Source organism: Marmota marmota, unplaced genomic scaffold (assembly GCF_001458135.2).
Source record: "Marmota marmota marmota unplaced genomic scaffold, marMar, whole genome shotgun sequence".
In the NCBI taxonomy this organism is placed as follows: Eukaryota; Metazoa; Chordata; class Mammalia; order Rodentia; family Sciuridae; genus Marmota; species Marmota marmota.
Window position 1 is genome coordinate 8,496,424 of NW_026000169.1, and position 25,685 is coordinate 8,522,108.

Consider the following 25,685-nt stretch of genomic DNA (forward strand, 5'->3'; position numbering starts at 1 on the left):
CAGGATAAAATCTCTGTGAGGGTGTAGTCTCCCATTGCCCTGCCTTATCCAGAGTTTGAAAGATGTCCACTTCAATTCTTCATGAACCATCATCACAATCAAAATTACTTTAAAGGTTATTAACAGGTGAAAGTAACTCCCACCTCATTAGACTATTAGGAGGATTCAATTTTAATATGCCTGCAAACCACTTAGCCTAGCATGTGGCAGAGAGGAGTCATTCAGATAGGTGATTACTGAAGACAGTTAATATTATCAATTGCATTAAATGGCTAAACTGTTCAAAGCTATACTTCATTTATGATAAGAGGTAATTAATTATCCTACCTCATATGGTCATATTATGACCAGACTTGGATGAAAGCATCTAAAAATTGTTAGATTTGAATTTTACTTTGAAAACCCTACCCAAAGTGTTCTTTATGTTGGAATATTTATACTGCTCAAGCCTATAGGATTTGTAGGGGTTTGTTTTGTTTTGTTTTGCTTTTGGTATTAGGGCTTTAACCCAGAGGTGCTTAACCACTGAGCTGCATCCCCAGCTGTTTTTAAACATTTTTTTATTTTGAGACAGGGTCCCACTAAGTTGCTTAGGGCCAAACTAAGTTGTTGAGGCTGGCTTATGATCTTTCTGCCTCAGCGTTTCAAACTGCTGGGATTACAGTTGCATGTCACCACACCCAGGCTAGGGTTTGTAATATTAATGAGTTTGCTTCCAGTTACCTAAAACTGGTTAATCACTAACAAACAAACGTCATTGCAGGCAATTCAGCCCAGTGTTGCAGTATGAACCATATGAAATTTTGAATTTCAGATAAAACCTGGTCAACAATGTAATTACTTGTGATTTCTGCTGAAAAATAGGAAAGTTGTCTAAAAATTAAAATGAGAACGTCTTTGTTAAAAATTTGTTTGCTCCAAATAGAATATTCAGTGTTATTAGAATGTAAGGATTCAAATAACTCAACGTAGGTATAAAATAAAGACAGAAAATAAAAAGTAAGTGGTAGCCAGGCACGGTGGTGCACCCTGTAATCCCAGCAGCTTGGGAGGCTGAGGCAGGAGGATCTCAAGTTCAAAACCAGCCTCAGCAAAAATGAGGCACTAAGCAAGATAATGAGATCCTGTCTCTAAATAAAATACAAAATAGGGCTGGGGATGTGGCTCAGTGGTTTAATGCCTCTGAGTTCAATACCCAGTAAATCCTCCCCCCACCTGTAAGAAAAAAAGAAGTAAAGGGAACAAAAACAAGTAATAATAGACTTTCTTAGTCTGGGGGATTTAACTGCCTAAGATTGAAACTGCAAAATATTTTTCAAACCTACTCAAACTCCTATCAAATTAGGACTGTTGCAAATTTGACTTTTGCATTCTAAGTTTAGAACCAATTGTAGAAATGCACAGTAAATAAATTTGATAGTGATCCAGGTTTTTTTTTTTTTTTTTGTGATGCTGGGGACTAAACCCTTGTGCATGCAAGGTAAGCACTCTACCAACTGAGCTATACCTCCAGCCCAGTGATCCAGTTTTAATTCTCTTGTTTGTTTTTCTTTCAAGAATGTGAAGGGGATGCCAGCTCATCCATGTGGGTGTATGTGTTCCTGGGAAATCTTCTCCGAGGATTAGGAGAAACTCCCATCCAGCCTCTGGGTATTGCCTATTTGGATGACTTCGCAACTGAAGACAATGCTGCTTTCTATATTGGTAATACCATCTCAGTCACCTAGGGAATGTGAATGCCCAGTCTGCTCATTCCATTCTCTGCTAAATTGGGTGTGAAAGGTTTTATACTTCATTCCCCATTTCTTTAGTCAGCAAGCACACTTTTAAGCACACCCAGAGGATTAGGATGGTAACCTCATAAATTAGAAGGACCTATTGCATTAAAGAAAGAAATACCAAAATAAAAAAAAATAGCTGTGAGCTCAACTGCAATGACATATGACCTTGTGAAAATATATTGATGGCCTTCAGATTTCATAGATTTTTTAAAATAGGACAAATATACCACTGAGGCTTTTAAAAAATCATTTTTTTTCCACATCCCTAAAAACTGCTTTCCAGGCTATGAGCTCTGATTATTTAGAGTCTTCTTTTCCTGAGTGATAGGCAACACGGAATTCTGGGGTTCGGCAGTAGGCAGGGTTGGACAAAGGAAAGTATAAAGGATAAGGGCAAGGCCCAAGGCTAACGAATCTCTGGAGAGATCCCAGAGAATAGATGAGCAACTGAAATCACAAAAACCAAAATAATACAGCAAAGGCAAACTCTTAAGATACGTCTAAGCAATGTTTACTGGATGCCTCATATCCTGGAACTAAGCTAGAAACTAGAGATACATGGCTGACTAAGACTTGTTCTCTCTTTTATGCATCAGTCTTTATTTCTTGGAGTTCTGATCTTTTGAAGGCCTAGCCTTCAGGGACAGAGGGCAAGATTTAAGTGGAAAAGGAATCACACCTAGGTTCACTGTATAAGCTTGCCCTGCCTATGCTTTGCAGAACTCCAGGTATTCTGCTTATAGCCAAGCAGGTTATAATTAAGAACAGGTTCTTGCTCTAAAGGAAAGCTGTAGTGTAAATCAGGAACTGGAACAGAGAAAAAGCTCAGTGATATATGCACTAGGCAATTACTCTGGGGACTAGAGGAAAGGTTGCAGCCATAAAAGCATGCAGGTGCCTAAGTGTCCTCTTCCGCTCCAAGAACTCGGAGTCTGCTCACTCTTTTAGCCTTGCTTCTATTCTAAAAAGGGCCTGGTCATAGTTAGTTTCCCCTCCAGGTAATTTTACCACCCAAGAATATGTGTATGTAATGAAAGATAGGGTGTAGATATTTTGCAGGCAAGAGCTACCTTTCTGTTTATTGGAAACCAAAATCTGTTCAGTCTGTTCCACTTACCTTCTAAGGCCACCCTTGCTGGTCATGAGCATTCTGGAGAGTACTTTCCCTGCTCCATGGTCTAGCTTCTTTGCCAGCTGCTTCTATTAATCTGTGTGGACTGCAGAACCTCATAGTAAATGGATACACTTTCTCACTAAGGTAGAAGAAATCAATTTTAATGTCAAGATAGATGTTATGCTTAACTGACCATAAACATTTTTGAAAGACTATCAAAATGAGACTAATTCAAATTTTTAGCCATGGAGAATCTAACTGGGAACTAAAGTTTGCCTGTTTTAGGAAATTAACAACTTCAGAGTCCTGGGGTTATTTTCTAACTAAGGGATAGTTAATGCATTAACAGTGTTCATTTATGTGCACATTTGAATTCAGCATAATGAATCCCACTATTATGTACAATTATAATTCACCAATTAGAGTAAATAATTAGCTGAGTATGGTGGCACACACCTGTATTACCCACAACTCAGGAGGCTAAGGCAGGAGGATTGGGAATTCAAAGCCAGCCTCAGCAACTTAGTCAGGCCCTAAGCAACTCAATAAGACTTTATCTCTAAATAACATATAAAAACTGGCGGGGGATGCAGCTCAGGGGTTAAGCACTCATGGGTTCAATCCCTGGTACCAAAAAAAGTAAATAATTAATTTTTAAAAAGTGTTTATTCTCCAAAAGAGAGAAATATTTGTTTCCTGATTCAGTACAGTTGGAAATTTGATGAATTAAACACAAACAAATGAGAAATTGAAACATTTATAGCTAACTGGATCTCACATTTCTTGTTTAAAATTTTATTAATATATCAAAGAAAAAATGGAAGTGTTTTTCTTTTCCTTTTTTTTTTTTTTTAATTTTCTGCTACAGGGTGTGTGCAGACGGTTGCAATTATAGGACCAATCTTTGGCTTCCTGTTAGGCTCATTATGCGCCAAACTATATGTTGACATTGGCTTTGTAAATCTAGGTAAGGGGTTTATTTTTGCTTATTTATTTATCTTAGTTACTGTAACTTTTTAAATGGGGACAGTGTGGAAAATATCAAATTGCTTTTATTAATAAAATGACAAGGTTATAATCTTTCATAAAATGAATATAACTCCATGTAAATATTTTGATATGATCATCACATACCTTAGTAAGTGAAATAAGAAAAATGAGCAGTGATCAGAATGGGATGACCCCTGGCTTGTTATTCAATGAGCCCTTTCTCACTTCTGGTTTGCCAGACTCAGTGCATCTCAGTATATTGAAGACTGAACACATGGTTCCTTGTTGGCTCTAGTTGGTTTCAGGTGTGTCAACATTTATTGCAGCTCCATGAATTGATAATATAGTTCAGGGCTTGCCAGAAACACCTATGATTGAAAGTCTCTGGCAACCAAATTTCTCTCTTTTTTCTTACCAAACAGCATCATAACAAGACTGGTATTCCATCCAGAAGATTGCTCAGTTAGAAAAGAAATATATTCCCATAGCTACTTCTTTGTTTCCAGCCCTGTGAGATGTAACCCCAAGAAATAGATGGCATTTATCTGTTGTTTTCTTTTAAAAAATAAGTCCCCAAATTACTTTGAAACAAGAAAACGAGTCACTAGGAAAAAATATCTGGAAGTGCAAATTGAAATCATGTATTAAACTTAAGTACAAAATTCTTACACTTTTTAAATAAAATAAACTCTAAAACACGTCCCCAAAATGTTGTTTATTCATTCATTTACCCCCTTAATATGATTTTATATTTACTGTAACCCATGTTATTGTACAGCAGTGAACACAAGAGTTGAATTCTTAGTCTTTGTGAAGTTTTAAAATCCAGTTGTAGAGACTCATATAGAGGAGGAAGAATAGATGTGATGAAGACTATAGAGGAGAATTGTTAAGCGGAGCAGTTAGCATGCAGTGATAAGCTCCTAATAACATTTACTAGGTAGAATGCAATGGCAACTGAGTCTACTTGTCAAAAGACATGTGTTTATTTTGTTGTCCTTTGAATGTGGGAGAGGTATAATGATATATTTTATAGGTTCCTACACAGAAAAAAAAAAAACACTTAGTTTGATTCAAAAATTCCAATATTTACTTTTTAGTACCATGAGAGATGATGTGCAAAAGTAAAGTTTTTAATGATACAGAAGATTGAAGTTTTATTTGCATATAAAAATCTGGCTTCAGACCTAGAATAGCTCTGAGATGTTATTAACCATATTAACCAAATTATTATCATTTAATAAATAACATTCTGATGATTTAACCTCAATAAGTCTTAAATTAGTCATCTGTGTAATGAGAGATTTGCACTAGATTTGGGCTGGAGGGTGCATGGCATAACTCTGAGAAAAATAAGGCAGATATTCCATAGGTAAATCAAATGAAGGTGGTACTGCTATGAGGCAGCTGGCGCATGAGGTTTTGATTGGCCTCCTCCTGCCAGGATTTTCACTGCAGACCCACAAAACACAGTGTGAGAATCATAAGACCCCTTCCCCAATTTAGACTCTATACTGTTAACAAAAGTAAGTTCATCCTTCACTAACACCCTATTTCCTTCAAGGAGTAATAATTATAATGTCCAGATTAGGAAAAAATATCATGTACGAATTATTAGGTATTTTACTATGTGATAGAGATGATGCTAGGATTTGATTTTTTTTTTTAAGTAACTAAGTTCAATGCATTGGTTTTGCTTCACGTGCTACTTAGCCATCTTCTCTTTCAGACCATGTAACCATCACCCCGAAGGATCCCCAGTGGGTTGGTGCCTGGTGGCTTGGTTATCTCATAGCAGGAACCCTCAGTCTTCTTGCAGCTGCTCCTTTCTGGTGTTTACCCAAGAGTCTGCCAAGACCCCAAAGTGCAGAGGACTCCAATTCCTCCTCTGAGAAATCCAAATTTATTATTGATGACCACATAAACTATCAAACACCTCATGGAGAAAAAGTAAAAGTAATGGAGATGGCAAGAGGTAAGGTGGATTCTCCTTGAATTTGAAGTACTTTTAGTTTTCCTATTAGGACTTTGGGGCACTTGAAAAAAATACCATTTTCTTCCCCTCCTGTGTTAAATATAAAAATATAAAAGAGAGAGAGAGAAACTTTCAGGAAGTGGAAATGGAGTTCAAAACATGAGGTTTATATTACAGGAAAACTGATTGGCCCACATGATCAGAAGTCTGGACAGCCTTCCTTGCTTACACCAATGCTCTCACACCCCTCCCGTTTAGTCCTGCTCTTGTCTCCACCTGGGGTTGCTGCATTCTGTCAGTCTCAGTGGGCAGAAAGGAAGAGTGAATCTTCAGGGTTTTCAAGCCATTAGCAGCCAAGAGCCATCCATTTGAGAAATGTGTACCAATGCATGTCTCCCACTAGCCATCAAAGGAATCAGTGTGGAACAGGCAAAAAGGCCTAGTGAATTCCCTTCATGGAAATGGGTGACCAACAAATCCTCTCCTTCCTCATTTCCCTTAGGGAATATTGTATTCACACTATAGAAATTCTTCAGTTTCCAACTGGTTGGCTGCATAATAGGAAGAAAAGAGAATGCCTAAGCTCCTTTCTAATTCTGAATACATGTGTGAAGTGAAGGTAGTATCCATATTTCTTTTCTTGTGATTGTGATCCCCATTTGAAGACTAAAGACCAAAAAACACCTGTGACTCTTATTTGGACAATGAGAGGTTATTCTCATTCCCATAGGATTTAACCCTCATCAGGGTTCCTAGCTGATGTACAGCTCTAACAGTCTGTCTTACATGCTTGCAGAAGCAACTGTCTATGTCTGAATCGAACCTGGCCAGATTAGAGTCCAGATGTGTACATATGACATGTTTGTGCACCACATTGAATGCTCCTGAGCACTATGTCACAGGGACCCAGCTATCTACATCCTGCTGCTACATTTCTGTCTTCTACCAAGGGTGACACTGTTTTTAATTATTTCATGTTATTTGTCTTACAGATTTCCTTCCATCGCTGAAGACTCTTTTTGGAAACCCAGTGTACTTCTTATATTTGTGTGCAAGCACCATTCAGTTCAATTCTCTCTTTGGCATGGTAACATATAAACCAAAGTACATCGAGCAGCAGTATGGACAGTCTTCCTCCAAAGCCAACTTTGTTATTGGTGTGCTGTCCTTCATAATTTCCCATGGTTACTGTCTCACATGCATATTGCTAACTTTAGTAATCATAGATTGTTTCAATATTTAGACTGAAGGTAACTTAAGGTATTTTAGATGAACTTTAAAAATAAGTATAAAAAATCCAGTAGAGTAAAATACTTAGTCTGTGGCAAAACTGTGTAGCAAGAATTATTTATAACTGTGAGTGTGTGACCCAGAAAGAACTGCTTGCAGTTTTTGAAGAAATAGAATCACATAGACCTACTGTGTACTTTATTAAGACATTGTTAATGCTGGATATTTGTGTTTCAAGTTTAGCTGAGACATCACACCTCTGGCCATTTTTCATGAACAGTTTCTAGGATTATATAAAATGGGTATTTACATTAGGTTAAAGAGTATTCACCAAAAACCAAAGCTTATATTTGCTCAGAGTCAAAGGATTTTTCTGACTCCTGCCATTACAGTTATTTAAAGGGTTTGAATTCTGGCACTTCAGTACAATCAGTAATGAGAAAGAAATTTAAGGACCAAGAAAAGCTTAAAGAAATGAATGAAGAAGAGCCAGAGTCTTCATGTAAGTGAGCAACTGGAAGTAACTGGATACCTTTAAAACTTAGATTATTCCTTTAGTTCATGAATATATCATTTAATCTTACTGTTTCAAGGCACAAAATATACTCTATTTCTTATGACATGTTATTTTATTATACTCAATGATTAAAAATAATTCATTTTTCATAAAAAAAATTTTAAAAATCTTTTTATGGCTGGCACGGTGGCACATGTCTGTAATCTCAGCAATGTAGGAGGCTGAGGCCAGAGGATCACAAGCTGAAAGCCAGCCTCAGCAACTAAGTGAGGCTCTAAGCAACTTAGTGAGACACTGTCTCTAAATTTAAAAAAAAAAAATTTTAAAAGGGCTGAGGATGTGGCTCGGTAGTTGAGTGCCCCAGGGTTCAATCTCTAATATTAAAAGAAAAAAATAAAATGAAACAAAAAACCTCTTCATATATCTATCTCTGAGAGAGGAAAGCATATTTTGTACTTTTAGAGATATAATTTTCCTGTAATGATCCCTGATAATGGGCACTTAGCAGATACTAAATTAATCAACCCTTCAAATTTGGATTACTCTCCAAAATTCTAGATGATAAAAGGTTCGATTACTAAACTTTTTTTTGCTTTAACATTATTGTTTCATATTATTATTGACCATTTTACCTGAAGAAACATTTTAGAATTATTTTTCCCAAACCCCATCTAAGTCAATCATGAAAAAGAAAAAGGAAAATGAAGAAGACCATCTTCTCCCCAGGGATTGCAATGGCAGGACACACCTTAGCGTGTGCATAATGATGAATAAGTTTTTTATTTAAAAATCATGGTACATCACTTAGCTCCAGAGGAAATGGAACCTGGGACAGAGGGAGAGCTAGCTGTTTCTATCTGCACATTCACATTTTAAAAATTAGGATAAAATATTAGTGTTAAGTAACTTGGCTCATGAGTAACTGCTGCTATTTAATTATTTTCTATTATCTGTTTTGTTTTTAAGATACTAATCAAGTGCCTTTTAGCTGACTTTTGTCACTTTGGGGTTCTGGAATACTCTCATTTGCCACATGCACAAATATCAGTTCAGCTGGAGAAGCATTTCTCCAATTGCGTGATCATGCCCCCCCCTTCAAGCTTGGCGGCTTTCTAATATGATCACTTTAATGTTAGTTCACATAGCCCGTACTCATCTCAAAAGGGATGGAACAAATTACCCTTGTGTTAATATCTATCCACATGTGATGAATGCATTTTTAAAATAAAGTCATATAATAGTAAACTAATAATAATTATATATTTGATATTTTGGGTTCTATAAAACTTAGTTAAGAGGCTGAACATACAATTTAGAAAGAAAGAACAAAAGAAGGTAGGTGGAAGGAAGGAAGAAAGGAAATTTGCTCGTTGCTCATTAAAAATAAAACACTAGATGTCAGTGTTTTATTTTCACTTAACTATTTCATCCTGGGTTGTGAGTCAGAGGCTTGAGAATTTGAGATGATTGTTTATCACAGCAAATGCTGAGTTTGTAGTTGTACCTGTCTGATGGCTAAAATTTATACAAGTTTCAACTTTTCTTAGTATTTCGAAAAAAAAATTATTGTCTCAAAACCTGAAAATAATGTGGGCATCAGGGTTGACTGATATACAGTATGAGAAATGAATTCTAATTAGCAGAGAAGTTGTTTACTGTTGAGTGCCAAATTGTTCTCTGTTGTTATACCTTTTATAGTCTAACCAACAGGGTACCAAAGAGCCTCTTTTCCCAAGTCTTTCCCAGCACAGAGATTCCATTCTTTATTCTACTTCCAATATGTCTCTGTAAACCTGATAGAAGTTAATTTTAATTGTGCCAGATATTGTGTTAAGAACCTTTCATGAATAATTTCAATTCATTACCTTAACAACATGTAAAGGTTGAGCGTTCCAAACTCAAAATGCTGACATGAAGCCACAAGTGAAAAATTCCATGCCTGACCTTAAGCATCTGTCACAGTTACAAGTTCAGGCACATCTAAAGTATTATATAAAATGACCTCCAGACTATGTGTATAAGGTGTATATGAAACATAAATGAATTTCTTGTTTAGAATCGAGTCCCATCACTAAGATGTGTCATTATGTATTGGCAGATATTCCAAAATCTGAAAAAATAAAAACAAAAAAATCTAAACTACTTCAGTCCCATTCAAATAATGGATGCTCAAGTAGTCACTCCACATTACAGGTGAGGAGACATGTTTAGAGACATTCAGAGAATGACCTGCAGTTGCACAGCTATGAAGTGGCAGAATGAGATCCAAACCCAAGCAGTGGGGTTCCCAGGGTTCAAGCTCTCCACCACTCTGTGGGACCTCTTCCTAGAGTTGATTTTAACCCATTTATTTGATAACTAAGTGAGGTTGCTTACTATTTATCAAGGACACTATCTTCCAAATCCCTTGAAGGCTAGGTGGTATATTCTAGTCATAGAAAGCCTGGACCTTGACTTTGGACTCCCTGCTTCCAAAGCTAGCTTTACCAGTTGCTAACTATGACAGTGAACAAACTGCTCTCTGAGTGAAGATAATAGTATGCCTACTCTTGTAGTGAAGAGTAAATGCTTAGCTAAGTGGACTATACATTATAAGTAAATAAATATATGGTGTTCTTGTTGTTACTGGAAAGGAGACCAGACCAAGGGGCTAAGAAGCTGGACAAAAATAAATACATAAATTTTGTTGGGCCAGAAAATGGAAACCAATACTTCTGTTTTTTCAATTCCCTACTTTCCATGTGTCTATTATTTTTTTATGTACAACCTTAAGGAGCATTAATGGTCACATACTTGCCACCTGACTGTAACTACTAACTCTGGGGTTAGACCAGAAAGACATCAATTCATAGATTTATTGATTAATCAATTTATTGATTTCAGTACTTATTCATTTACTATTCCATGTTAAACATTATACCAGGAAGAGTTCTGAGACTCTGACTCCATGACTTTCATGAAAATCTCTTGATACATGTTAGTAAATGATAGTGACTGAATATTTCTATAAGTTAAACTGACAAAACAGTCTAATATTACATCAGGAAATATTTCTCTCTTTTTTTGGTATAATTTTTTGGGAGATCTATGTGAGTACACTTAGATTTCTTGGAGATTCACAGAATAACATATTTTCCTCGTTCCCCTCAGGGCTCATCAACATACCTGCAGTGGCCCTTGGAATATTCTCTGGGGGAATAGTCATGAAAAAGTTCAGAATCAGTGTATGTGGAGCTGCAAAACTCTACTTGGGATCATCTGTCTTTGGTTACCTTTTCTTCCTTTCCCTCTTTGCTCTGGGCTGTGAAAATTCTGATGTGGCTGGACTGACCATCTCCTACCAAGGGTATGTTTCTTCATCATACAATTTGAGGAGATTGATTTGTTTATTAGAGTTTTAAAATAAGGTAATTTTACTTTTAAGTATCACAACTATGGAAAAGGAATTATTGCTTTATCATGGAATAACTCGTGATACTTTAAAACTTTTGTTTTTGTTTTGTTGCTGTCACCAAAATTTTGTCATTTCCTTTATGTTTGAATATCTTATGGAAACATAAAAGATGTCAAATCCACACCTTGCATTAGAAAATCAACCTGATAAATAACACAATCTGATAGTGGAAATACAGACATTGAATCTTGTTTCTGCCCGTTCTTAATGGAGTGATGTTTTATGGATTATTTAAACCAGTCCAGCTTCCATTTCCCCAGTTTTAAAATAAAAATAATAATTTCCTGTTAAGATTTTCTAAGGCCTAGTAAGATCTTGTAGACCAAAGTGGTTAGTACTCGTCTGACACAAAGTAAGTGTTCCATTGGAAGCAATTGTTTTTCCTCCCTTAGGGAATTTGGGTAACTAGACTGGTCTCTCTGCCATCCTCTATGGTCTCTGTTGAACTCAAATCACAGGGAATTTCAGGAGACAATATCTGTCCCTACTGTAGTGATTCCCACAACAGCTAGGTGTCTTACAGTGGATCAGAAGAATATTTACTATTTATATTTATTGTACCACTGTCATCCATGGTGGGTGAATAGATTGCTTAGTCTCCAGAGTCTGACTCTCTTAATACAAGGCAAGATCTTGTGGTTCCTATTTCACCATTTTCTTTATGGGTCCTTCCCATCACTCTGATTCTTAACACAAGTTCCCAGAGGTGACTTCCTTTATTCTTTCACCCATCTTTACATTATTTGTTTAAAAATATTTTTGGGCCCCTTTGATGGACCAGGCCGACCTCCTGGATTATATCTGCCTGACTACCTGAACCTTTGCCAGGGGCCCAAGGCAAGCACTCTGGGCACTATTCTAAACCTGTCTGTTTGGGCCTCTTGCTTCTTGCTCTCCAGCTCTCTTCCTACTCCTTCTTCCATGCTTATCTGTCTTGTCTTTATGCTCTGACTTCTGTTGCCTTCATTGAACTGGTTTCTTCTGTTGACTGAGCACAAGTTTTACTTTTTACCATTCAAAATGTTCAGGAAAAACAGTTTGAAGTCCATAAATTATGTCTTCTTGGAGTTCTTACAGTAGTGTTGTTAGACTCAACTGGGTAAATTGTCACCTTGGTAATCAACAACATAGATTAAGAATGTTGTACATATTAAATTGCAAGAAGATTCTGGATAGAGTAGAAATCCTGTGTCATCTTTAACAGTCCCTATGATCCTTAGGGTAGATGGACAGTGGGAGACAAATTAATATTTTTTACTTTACAAAACATGCTAACTTTTATTTTCTCACTTGTATCCTCCAAACATCTTTATAAGCTTATTTTTGTTATCTTTGTAACTATTTTCCCCAAATTAAAGTCTGTCAATGGTAAATCTTGAATTTGAATACATGCATGACTCAAAGTCTAGTGTAATTTCTACAAGAACATATTTTTCTAAGTTATAAGCAAACATAAACAGATAGCAACCTCAATAGCTGTTGAGGTTTACATTGAAAGTATATTTACATAATCAAAGATTATGGTAAGATGGTTATGCTGCTACTGCCAATGATGGCGATTTTGGTATCTGGGATTGAACCCAGGAGTGCTTAACGACTGAGCTGCATCCCTAGCCTTTTTAGATTTTGTTTGTTTGTTTTTTGAGACAAAGTCTCGCTAAGTTTCTTAGAGCCTGGATAACTTGCCGAGGCTGGCTTTGAACTTGTGATCATCCTGCCTCAGCCTTCCAGGTTGCTGGGATAAAAAATGTTCACCCCTGTGCTTGGAAAAGATTATATATTTTTAAAGAAATAAAAGGTAGTATATTCTTTGAGAATTAGCCTTTTCAAAGCAGTCACTTTGAAAGACCATAGTAGCATTGCATTGCAATAAGGTAATTGTTTAAAACATTTTGAAACTCCTCTTTTGAAATTGCTTTCCACATGTTTTACAATATCAACAATAATGGAAAATACTTAACTTTTGAGAATTATTTTGCTATTGGAAGCAGCCAAAAGAAATGGCAATATCACTGGGAAAATCTTTCACCTTTCAGCATAAATGTTTTGAAAGAAAAATTTCATTAGTATTTAAACATTTTGGCATATTTGTTAAAAGTCTTCTTATAATTAAAATATTGAATTACAACTCCCCTGTCAACACTTTTTTCATAAAATTTGTATGTGATTAATTTCTTCCTTAGGTGTAAATTTAAACTTATTTTCAGTAATATAAAATAATGCTTCCCATGAATTGCCCCACAATGCTTTGTTCCAAAAGAAAATTTTGATTATGGACACTTGAAAAAACACTGTAGACAAGCTTTAGATGTGGGAATAACAGAAACCATTCTTCTGAAATAATGAGAGTAACCCTGATGTGAGATAAAAACCTAGAACCAAGGCGCCTGGCAATGTTCTACTTCCAGGTTTGTCACCAAAAAATGATGTGATTTTTGAGCAAGTTACCTACACACTTTGGACCAGACCTTCCATCTGTCAAATGAGAGGCTGGCCTAAATTACTTTAAATTTCTTTCCAGTTCCAACCTTCCACAGTCTCAGCCCCATAGTATTCATAGTGGCCTGACTTTTTACTTTCAAAGACTAATTTTAATAGTTTCAGATACTAACAGCCTCAGCTAATAGTTAATACTTTATGGAAGAAAATAGGATTGAATATTCCTGTAGGGCTTTCCAGGGGTCCTGAATACCCTTTCACTCTTTGGAGTGATTTTTAGATGATCAAATCCATAGCAGTTTGAGGGCCATGGAATTGAGGCCAAATGACTGATTCCTTCTCCAAAATAAAATACAGTTTTTCTATAATGATTGACTTCCTATAATTCTTATTTCTTAGCCTACCATGTGCAAGGAATTCTTGACTAGAGATGAAGGAGCGAATAAAACAAATGGATCTTACCCTCATTGAATATACATTCCAGTGTGTTATTTGTTCATATAAGTCCCTCAAATATCTTTGTTTAAAAAAAAAACAAGGGTAGGGATGGGCAAAGACATAAATAAATTCAAAATGGAAGAGGAAAAGGTGAATTATAAAGACCCAATGGGTGTAACATAGGGAGCAGATATAAGTGGTTACCATTGCTGTAGTGTCCTTTGAGAAGAATAGAGGGCTACAAATAGTGCAAAAGAGAAAGAGTTAAAGTGTTAGACCACCTGGCATGAGGAAAATTGAGGGAGGGGGAATTCTGATAGAGATGAAGGGAGAATATGAGAGAATAGAATAGAACAAAAGGAAGGGAAAGAAAAGAGAGAAACCAATCAATATGCAAAATAACCATACAAAAGAGCCAGCACCTTGAGGGTAAATATTGTTTTATTCGTACTTATAGCCATCTTCCGTCTTCTGAAAGCTAAAATTTAAGAGGTTTCAAATAAAATTTTAGGACTAAATGATCAGATAATTTATTGATATAACATGTGTAATCAGTAAGCAAGAATGATATCAGACATGGAAGAGATCCATACTGTGGAGAATATACAGGAGGAAGGACAGGTGACCTTAAAATGCATTGTTGGTAAGACATCAACAAGTAGATGGGTAGCTCCTACAAACGCTGAAAGTGTGCTGGATGCTAACTGTTTGGCTGTTTTTTTCTGACATCTTATCATTAGCACTGTTCATTCTTTTGATATTCAGAAACTCATGAAAGAAACAAACCCCCACCCACACACACCTGAAGTGCAATGAAATTGGGTCATAAATGGTTCTAGAAGTTTACTTTCCTCCCTTGTAGTCATGTTCCTGCACTTTTGCATATAAACACATTAGAGGATCCCAGAGGCAGGAAACTGGAGCTAAAAAGTGGGCATTGTGTGAATTTGTAAGCTTTCAAGATAACTTTCAAGAGGAAGCTGGGTAGTAGTCAACTCATTTAAGTATCAGACACTAGCATTTCTGATGACAACTGTGTTTCCAAAAGGCAACTTTGTTAGCACTATCATGCATGTCTCTCAAGAACATTGACTTTTGAAAATATTAGGGTGCTGCCTGCTAAGAGGTAATGACTTATGCTGTTGCATTTCTTTTCAGAACCAAACCTGTCTCTTATCATGAACGAGCTCTCTTTTCAGATTGCAACTCAAGATGCAAATGTTCAGAGACAAAATGGGAACCTATGTGTGGTGAAAATGGAATCACATATGCATCAGCTTGTCTTGCTGGTTGTCAAGCCTCCAACAGGACTGGAAAGAGTGTTGTAAGAACCTCCTCCCCCACAATATATGCCCAAAAGCCTGTTATTCTGTAGAACTACCCTACCTTCAGGGACCCAGCAGCAGATCACACTAATAGGAGCTCTGGCTCTTACCCTTCCCTTTCTCTTTCATGTGAAAATAGGAAATTCATCACCATTCCTAGTAGATCTAAAGTAAACAGAGAGTAGTATATTTCTCTCATTTTGCTTAGAAGGAGTATTAGTCATGAATAATGAAGTCCCCATCTTATGATTATATCAAGTTTCCTTACCCAAAGACCAATAGTCCTTGGAGATTTTAGGGGCATGACAAATAGAAGCCTGTAGTAGGCAGTCTATGTCAAGAGGTGCTGGCCCAGGGGTCCAGGAGATGATTATTTTAGAAGGCTGATAGTTGCGGAAAGTTCTGAGATAAGGAAATCTGTGTGGTAATGAAAAGGATAGGTGGGATAGAATGGAGGGTTTCTACATTATAGAAGAGAGATATGAACTGGAAATCTCAGTAAGAAGCTGTCTCTGTTAGTACAGACTGCTATAACAAATACACCATAGACTGGGTAGCTGAAACAACAAACATTTCTCATAGTTCTAGAGCCTAGGAAGTTCAAAATGAAGGTGCCAGCAGATCAGGTGCCTTAAGAGGGTTAGCTTCCTGGTTATCTTCTCCTTCTTCCCTCAGCTGGCAGAGAGGGAGGGCAAGATGTCTCTTATGAGGGCTATGACCTCATGACCCAATTCCCTCCCAAAGGCCTTCCATCTAAATACCATCACACTGGGCATTAATATTTCAGTATGAGAATTTAGGACAAGCATTTGGTTCATAATGAAAACCAATTGTGAAGGATATTATGCTCTTTAATCTTAAGTGACCCTTGTAAACACGTTTACATTCCTGCCAAAACATGGGATCTTCCTTACACTCATTGTGTCAGACCACTTGTGACTAATGAAATCTGCAGTGTTAAAGGGTTGAGGGTGGACCACATGTATAAGCTTATCAGCTGAATAGAAATGCTTAGATAAATGCACATGCAGATAAAGTTTGTTGCTTTTTTTTCCAGATTATTTTTCTGTTGTTTTGGCATTTTATTCAAATCAGAAAGGATTGGCCTCTTGCAACAGTGAATAAGACTTTGACCTGTCTGAAATTTGAATTTTCACCATCATCTTCTCTTCTATTTCCTTTCCATTTGTTCCTTCCAGCTACTACTCTTTTGCCCAGAACTGCATAAAAGTTTTTCTTAACTTGAGTACCCATTACACACCACAGCATAAGATAGGTGCTTTTAAAAACAAAATTACATTTAAATCTTTGGTCTTCAAGTAATTGGGTATTTTATATATTTTCTTCGTGTGAGAATTGAGACACTGAGATACAAGGAACTAGTATTACACATCTAATGAGTGTTAGGAGTCACAATTCAAACATTTTCTCTCCCCCCACACCTTTTTTGGTACTAGGGATTGAACTCAGGGACATTTGCCCACTGAGCCACATCTCAGCCTTATTTTATATTTTATTTAGAGACAGGGTCTCACTGAGTTGCTTAATGCCTCTCCATTGCTGAGGCTGGGTTTGAACTCACCATCCTCCTGCCTGAGCCTCACCTTGAGCCTCTGGGATTATAGGCATGTGCCACCACACCCAGTTTCTCAAACATTTTCAACTTAACAACAACAAAAACTGTATTGCTACTCTTCCTAGAAAAGGAAATGTCAGCTTTATTTTAATTCTTTATCAAAAAATCACAAACTCTTATGTGATAAAAATGACAACTAATTATAAATATATATGATATATATTTAAGAACATATACATACAATGAAATGAAATTTTACAAATGATTTTTACAGAAATAAACTATTGAAGGATTTAAAAAGTTGTCTCTCTTCAGTCAAACTTCAGTTGAAATTTTATGATTTTTTTCCTAACAACCAACATAAATTCCCCCAATATGCACATTTATTTAACAATTTTTATCAAATATCTAAAACAAAGGGCCAACTGGGTGTCTATTGATAACAAAGCAGTGTCTGTCTGTATCAAGATTGTATTCTAATGGGGAAATAATGTTTAACAATAGAAAAACAAGTAGGTGATATCCGGATAGGCATCGTGAAAAAAATAAGTTAGGCTGAGAAGATGGAGTGATGGGGGGTGCTATTTTGAATAAGTGGTTGTAGAAATGCTCACTAGTTAAGTATCTGAACAGAAACCTGAAATGAGGGTACCATCCATGTAGTTTTTTGGAGAGGAACTATGTTGATAGAGGAAATAGCAAGGCCATGAGGCAATAAGGAACTTTCCATGTTGGGGAGGGGGGTATCAGGGGCAAGGGCCATATGTGTGGTCAAAACAGGAGAGCAGGGAGGGCATTGATCAACATGATGGAGAATGTGTAAACAACTATAAAGATTTGGGATTTCATGTAAATGTATAATGGCAACCACTGAAAGGTTGAAGATGTTGATGCAACCCAAGTGCCACTTTTTAAAAGATTTACTTTGGTTAGTATGTGGAAAACAGACTATAGCTGAATAAGAGTAGAAACAGGTTGACCACAAAGAGACCACTGCAATAATCAGAGCAAGAAATAATGTGACTTAGACCTGGAAGTGGTAGTAAAGGAGGTCAGGTGCGGTTGGATCTAGTAAAATTTTCTTGATTGTTCTGCAAGATTTGTACTTTTTAGACCAACCATCTGCTCTTTGATATTGAAATATCGTATCTCTAGGGATTTCCCCTTGTGCAATATACTTTAACACATAAAAAAGACTATTTTTTCCATTTTTATATAATGAATTTATACTACACCATAGAATCTTTTTAAATAAATATCATTGATTTTATTTCATTATTTCCTCAATAATTGGACTTTCCTGTATTGTATTGCAGATATTTTATAACTGTACCTGTGTGGGAATGGCAACCTTTAAATCAGGAAATTCTTCAGGCGTGGTGGGCAGATGTCAAAAAGATAATGGATGTCCCAGAATGTTTCTGTATTTCCTTGTAATTTCTGTCATCACCTCCTATACTTTATCCCTAGGTGGCATACCTGGATATATATTACTTCTGAGGTGAGTACTGATTCTCTCCTCACCAATTTGATGTAAGACATAAATTCTTTTTCTGTGGAAAATCATGATACCTCATAACCTTTTCAGGGAATTTGCCCCACACCCTTGTTCCACTTTTATGTGGCTTCCACTTTAGGTTTTTATACAAAATGTAGATGAACAGAATTTTTTAGTAAAAAATGTTTGGAAACTGTTGGTCTAGAGCACTGTTAGTGCCTTTGTCACTGTAGTTATTCAGTAAATACTGTAGGTTGTTTCTAATGTTGGTGATAGTATTAACTAGCACAGATAAATTGTGTTTTAGATGAAATACACTTTTACCAAGTTATGGGAGATATAATTTATAAGATAATTCAAAAGTTCACCTAATACCACAATGTTTGTGTTTATTATTTTGATCTATAGGTTATGATTTTTCTACATATTCTTGCATTTTATTGGAATTATTATGGGTGATTTCATGGCTTTGAATCCATTGAGATTCCCAATGGATGCATATTGTGTCAATGCCTAAACATTTTTGCATATAAAACCCTTATTTTTATAATGATGCATTCCTTTGCATGTTTTAAATTGATATGTAAAAGGACATATACAATAAGTTGAAAAGTCCAAATTTACTGCAAATCAATCTTTTGTGACATGACTTGAGTGGTTTTCAAATTAATTCTCATATCCAAGGATGAATACTAAGTTTTTCTAGGCTGAAACTTTTCAAAAGTATTATGTGCAGTTTTTAATTTCTCAGTTTTTATTATGGAAATCAATTAAGAAAGAAAAATAGGAAATAGAGCTTACCATCTACAAATTTGCAGTTCTCAATGGTTTAAGAGATATCTGTGTTGAAAATTGGGAGCATGAGTTTGAGAAATGGACAAGCTTTGCCCTTCCGTTTTCATACCTGTGTGGCTACTTCTTTAACACCTAATACTGTGCCAGGTCGTTAGCTGGGCCAAGTGAAAATCAGATTGCTTCCTGTAGAAAGGAGTCACTTGAATGAACCATGGTGAATGCCTATGTTAGAAGGACTGTCTTGGACTGAAGGAGAACAATCATGATGTGTGCCTCTTTTAAAGCAGAAACTAAATGGTGTGATTTATTGGAAGTATTTAGCGACATAGTGGTTATACATCATTATGATTACTACTATTAAAATCCACAGGTCAAATAAAGTCATAACGTCATATTAATGATGTTATTGTTGTTTTATGTATTCTTGTACTTTTCTGATGAGTTCAGATCCCCATTATTTAGCAAAAATGTTTGGCATGAAGTAGTGACTTATCAAATTTGATCAATTTGGCCCTGTGCTCTTAGATCAAAAGTAACAAAACCTAGTGACAGCTTATTGATCTTTTATTATTGCTTCAAATTTTTGCAATTTCTTAGGGAAAATTTCTTTTTTCTGAGCTTTGCTGTGTTGCTAATTAAGCTTATGATTTTACTTTATCCAATGCCATTAGAATATGTCATCTAGGGGTAATTTACCTTCTAGAAATAGTAACTCTAAACTCACTGAAGCAGTGCATATGACGGAACACAGCTTTTACACATTTCATCCTCTCCATGTGGGCACCTAGTGGGTTCTCTACAAATGCTGCTTGAACTTAAACATCATTTTGCATATGTTAAGGTCATTAACATTTCTACTTGTTTTCATGGGTCTTATTTATTCATTTGTAAGAGTGCTTTTGTTGATTTCAGGTGCATCAAGCCACAACTTAAGTCTTTTGCCCTGGGTATTTACACCTTAGCAATAAGAGTTCTTGGTAAGTATAATCTATGATCTAATTTAGGGTGCTCATCATAAGTATATTTTGAAGACTTTTCTGAATATTTTTAGAGAATTACCATGCATAGCTAAATAATACAAGTGGCTGAGGCTATATTCTTTTTCTTTTCTTCCTTTCTTTGTTTATTCTTTCCTTCATTTCTTTGACCCCTTTCTTCTTGTGTCCCAGAAATATTTACTGGGTACTGTGCTATCCTAGAGATAAAATAGAGATTTTGTGAAAGGAATCACAGTTTTTGTTTAACACTCTTCCAACACTTTTCTGTCGTCATAAAATCCATGGACCTTATGAGAGAGCCCTCAGAGAGAAAGCCAAATATTACTCAAAAAAGGCTGAAGACTAAAAATACTTTTTTTCAATTATTAAAATGGAAAGAATCCTTTTGAACTGCTCTCAATGCTCATCCCTAGGATATGACATTAGTTAGCAAGATCATTTAAAGAAAACAAGGGGATTTAAGTAGACAATTCTTTAAAATATAATTGAATGTTTTTCTGACTATGCAAATTTTTAATATGCATTGGTTAAAACCCAAATAAAACAGTGAATGAAATTGATAAGATTTCTGTCCTTAAAGAGTTCACAGTCTAAAGAAGAAAATAAAATAATTGTAAACATTCCTCTGAAATTTGACAAAAGAGAACTATATAGGAAGAAAAACCTGAAGCTTTATAAAAATTGAAATTTGGTTTACATAGATCTTGATATCAAATGGTTGGGTATGAAGATACCATATAATCCTAGTGAAACTGGGAAAGAAACAAACATGAAGGTAGTGCCCTCATGGCTCACTGCAGTTCTACAATATAAAAACAGAGATTCTCTAGAAGAGATTAGATGTTGAGCCTGATGTGTATCCCTGGCTGGAACTGATCTCAGTATCTATTTGTCTTTAGGATTATAGATGTAACCTACAAAGTAAAAACAATTCTAACTAAAGGAAATGATTTATAAAAATGATGTGATAATAATAATATTTGAAAATGCCAAAAAGTAAACAGAGTCAAGAAACAAATGATAATCTGTGAAAGTTTTGTAATTTATATAACAAATATATAATATCTCCATTATAAAGAGATTTAAATTTTAAGAAAAAGACCACCAAACAACCAAATAGAAAAATGGCTAAGTCTGGCGTGGTAGTACGTGCCTGTAATTCCAGCAGCTCAGGAGGCTGAGGCAGGAAGATCACAAATTAAAAGCCAGATGCAGCAAATTAGTAAGGCCTAAACAACTCAGTGAAACTGAGGGATGGGGATGTGACTCAGTGGTTAAGCACCTCTGGGTTCAATCCTTGATACCAAAGGTGAGGGGGGATAGAAGTCCCACCTAACTTCATTTCTTCCATAAAAATTTCAGTGTGTACTTCTAATTATAAACACAATGGTTTCCTTTGGTCTAATGATTATCATAGCTTAAAAATAACTTTTTTTTGTATCAGTGAATATATACTTAATGTTCAGCTATTTAAAATTATATATTTCCTTATACATGCTATTTGAATCAACAAAGTTCACACATTGAACTTAGCTGATATAACTCTTAAATCTCTTTTAATTTATAGGTTTTACTTCCCTCTATCATGTTTTCCAATTATTTATTGTGAAAAACTCTTCTAAAGAAGATTTTAAAAAATTATAATGAATGCCTGTATAGCCTTCATTTGGATTCATCATATGTGTTAAAAAGACACTAACCTTTCTTTCTTTCATCATATATATATTTTGCTGAATCATTTGTAAATATGTAGTGGACATTCTGACACATCACTGCTGAAGACCTCAGTCTGTATTCTCCTATGAGAGCAAACATGGTCTTATATACCCCCGGTACCATTTTGGCAAGTAAGAAACCCAACATTGATATGATACTTTGCCTATGATATATTTCACATTCAAATTTCTTTTGCTGTAACAATAATAACATCTATAATACTTTCCCGCTTTTGATTGAGAGTTTATCAAGGGCCACACATTGTATTTAGTTACCTTTTTGTCTCTAAAAATCCTTCATTTTTTAAAAAGAGGCAAAGCCAGTTGTTTTATAGAATATTCCATCATTTGGAATTATCAGTTTGCTTTTTTCCCCCCATAGCTTTATTTAGGTAAAATTGAAAAACAATAAAATGCACATATTTAAAGTATGCAGTTTGATCAATTTGACATGTATGCAACCAACATGATCAATATTAAAAAGAATTTCCATTGCTTTTTTAAAAAAATGAAATCATGCAGACTGTGATTCCTGCATGATTTATCACATTAGAAATCAATCACCTTAAGATATATAGAGCCTCACCCCCACATGTCAACTATTTCAAAATAAAATGGCACACTTATAAATATCTCACAGGTCAAGAAAGAAAGCACAAGAAAAATAAATAAGTGCTTTGAACTAAGTGACATTAAAGGCTTAAAATATCAAGATCTCTTGGATGAAACAGTACTCATATGAACATTTATAACTTAAAGTACTTGTATCAGAAAGAAGCTAGAATAACAAATTATTTTCAAATTATGTAGTAAAAAGGAAAAAATAAGGGAGAAGAAATATATGAAATAGAGAAGAAATAATACAGCTAACATTTGATAAAAATTGAATAAGTCTAATCAAGGAAAAAGCAAGAACACAAAAATTAATATCCATGGAAAGAGAGCTATTAAAATAACCCTATAAACATTAAAAGGTAATATTAAGGTAATAGTACAATTGTATGCCAACATATCTGATAGCTTACATAACATGGTCTATATTACAGATGGGTCTGTGTGCTGCTGAGAAGAAAGTGAATTCAGTCATTGATGGATGAAATATTCTATATATGTCTGTTAAGTCTAAAGTATCAATTGCATTTTTTATTTCTATAGCTTCTTTATTTAGTTTTTGTTTGGAGGATCTATCCAATGGTGACAGAAGCATGTTAAAGTCACCTAGTATTATTGTATTGTGGTCTATTTGATTCTTGAAATTGAGAAGGTTTTGTTTGATATATGTAGATACTCCATTGTTTGGGGCATAATTATTTACGATTGTTATGTCTTGTTGAAGTATAATTACTTTAAGCAGTATGAAATGTACTTCTTTGTCTCTTCTGCTTAACTTTGGCTTAAAGTCCACTTTATCGGATATGAGGATAGAAACCCCTTCTTGTTTTCACAATCCACATGAGTGATATGTTTTTTTCCCATCCTTTCACCTTCAGTATGTGAATGTCTTTGCCTATGAGGTGAGTCTTTTGGAGACAGTATATTGTTGGGTCCTATTTTTTTAATCCAGTCTGCCAGTTTGTGTCTGTTGATTGATGAGTTGGGCCATTAATATTCAAGGTTATTATTGAAATATTATTTATATTCCCAGTTATTTGGGTTTATTTCTAGTTTTTAATTTGAATTAGGTTCTCCTTTGACTATTTCTTTAGTGTAATTCCTCCCTTTGCTAGTTTTCACTTTTTTTTTTCATTTCATCTTCATGGAATATTTTGTTGAGAATGTTCTATAGTGTAGGCTTTCCAGTTATGAATTCTTCTAACTCTTGTTTATCATGTAAGATTTTTATTTCATCTTCAAATCTGAAGCTTAATTTTGCTGGTATAGGATTCTTGGTTGGCATCCATTTTCTTTCAGAGCATGGTATATGTTATTCCAGGACCTCCTAGCTTTGAGGGTCTGGGTTAAGAAATCAGATGAGATCTGAATTGTTTTCCCCCTATACATAGGCTGATACTTTTCTCTCAGAGTCTTTAAAATTCTCCTTATTCTGTATGTTAGGCATTTTCATTATAATGTGCCTTGGTGTGGGTCTGTTGTAATTTTGTTCATTTGGGGTCCTATAAGCCTCTTCTATTTGATTTTCCATTTCATTCTTTAGATTTGAGAATTTTTTCTGATATTATTTCATTGAAAATATTGTGCATTCCTTTGGTTTGTATCTCCATGCCTTCCTCTGTTCCAATAAATCTTAAATTTGGTCTTTACATGTTATCCCATAGTTCTTGGAAGTTCTGTTCATGGTTTCTTAACATCCTCTCTCTGTGGTCAAATCTATCTTCAGGATTATATATTTTATCTTCATTGCCTGAGGTTGTGTCTTCCAAGTGGATTAGTCTGTTGGTGATGCTTTCTACTGAATTTTTAAGTTGGCTTATTGTTTCCTTCATTTCAAGAATTTCTGCTTAGCCCCCCCTGCCCGCCACCAGAATCTCTGCCTCTTTATTGAAGTGATCTTTCACTTCTTATATTTTGACATATCTTCTACTTCCAATGTGGTGTTGATGGATTCTGTTATTGGATTATTTTGGTTTGTTTGGGGCAATTTGTTCCCTTGTTTTTCATGTTATTTATGTGTCTACCCATCTAGTAGTATGGATCTGAGGCAATAGAGTTTCTACCCTCTGGACCTGTAGTTTCCCTGAATGTTTCTAGTACTTCACTGTTCAGGAGGAGAAAAATAATAACCATCACCAATGCAAACAATATACAGCATTGAGCCAAATGGTTTCTACTATAATGCCTACAATGTTAATTATCACAATAAACAGAAATAATATGATCAGTTATTGCCTATAGTAAAAACAGCAAGTTTGCAAAAGAGTTTATAATTTCAAATGGTGGATGGGGAGAAAGAAGAAGTGACATAGGGTACGATGATTATGGGAGAGCAGGAGAGAAGTAGTAAAATAATTAAAGGAGGAATAAAGGAGAGAACAATAGAGATTGGCTGTTAGCAGAAGTAAAGAGAGGATCAAGGGAAACAGTAGGGGAAATATATACATATATAAAATAAAAACTAAAAAAATCAAAAATAAAGTAAGAGAATACAAAACTAAAATACTCTAATCAAGCATCCTAGTTCACAAAAAATTAATCCATGAAAAATAACTGGCTTTAAAAATGTCAGAAATGAGGAAAAAACCAAATATGAATATTTATAAATATACACGTAGCATTAAGGTTACAATTAGGAAGGAAGATGGCGGCGAGGGGAGTGCATTGCCCCCGTGTGCTGCTTCACTGTGTGGGAGTATGACAAGTCAGGATGGCTAAAGGATATCTTGTTAGGAATTTCCAGCAATAGTGGGGTGCTCCGGAACCTGGAGGAAGGATTCCCATCGCACGAGGATCGGCTACGGGGACTCAAACGCGAGAGGTTTGTCGCACGGAGGGTAACACTGCTTATTCAGCAAATCGCCCCGCGGCTAGAGTCTGCAGCGCGCGCTGGGATAGAGACGCAGGGTTACAGTGCTGCAGTTTCTGCCAGCCGCGCAAGCACCGTACTCAGGGCTGAATTCTGGGTTCGAGACGGGGGAAGGAAGCGGTCCATCTCGGTTCTCCACACCGGTCAGACCACAGAGGAGGCCAGCAGCCACCATGTTGGTAAACTGACGTCACCTCCCCTGTTTTCGACTGACCGCAGCTCATTCAGCCATAGATCAGGTAATTTCAGGCTGCAATTCGCCTGCGGCTTGCAGACAGAGTGCTAGGGTTCAGCGCCTGGGTGCTTCTTAGAACCTGATCTTATCGGAGAGAACACCGAGCGCGGGGCGGCCGAGTTCC

At 35.8% G+C, this 25,685-nt stretch overlaps 1 protein-coding gene and 1 long non-coding RNA gene across 3 annotated transcripts in view; one reads left to right on the plus strand and one right to left on the minus strand.

Moving 5' to 3' along the window:
• The window catches only part of LOC125611804, a 45,517-nt gene extending 42,282 nt beyond the window's left edge, over window positions 1-3,235 (minus strand). Inside the window, exon 1 of the long non-coding RNA XR_007342042.1 lies at window positions 2,899-3,235. This is a non-coding gene — a long non-coding RNA (uncharacterized LOC125611804). The remainder of the gene's footprint in view (window positions 1-2,898) is intronic.
• Slco1c1 (solute carrier organic anion transporter family member 1C1) overlaps window positions 1-25,685 on the plus strand; it is a 51,912-nt gene that overhangs the window by 16,777 nt on the left and 9,450 nt on the right. For both annotated transcript variants that reach the window (XM_015498216.2, XM_015498217.2), the window contains exons 6-13: window positions 1,558-1,704; window positions 3,764-3,862; window positions 5,615-5,860; window positions 6,853-7,017; window positions 10,758-10,953; window positions 15,097-15,262; window positions 18,156-18,340; window positions 20,045-20,109. In XM_015498216.2, coding sequence (XP_015353702.1) covers window positions 1,558-1,704; window positions 3,764-3,862; window positions 5,615-5,860; window positions 6,853-7,017; window positions 10,758-10,953; window positions 15,097-15,262; window positions 18,156-18,340; window positions 20,045-20,109 — 1,269 coding nt within the window. The remainder of the gene's footprint in view (window positions 1-1,557; window positions 1,705-3,763; window positions 3,863-5,614; window positions 5,861-6,852; window positions 7,018-10,757; window positions 10,954-15,096; window positions 15,263-18,155; window positions 18,341-20,044; window positions 20,110-25,685) is intronic.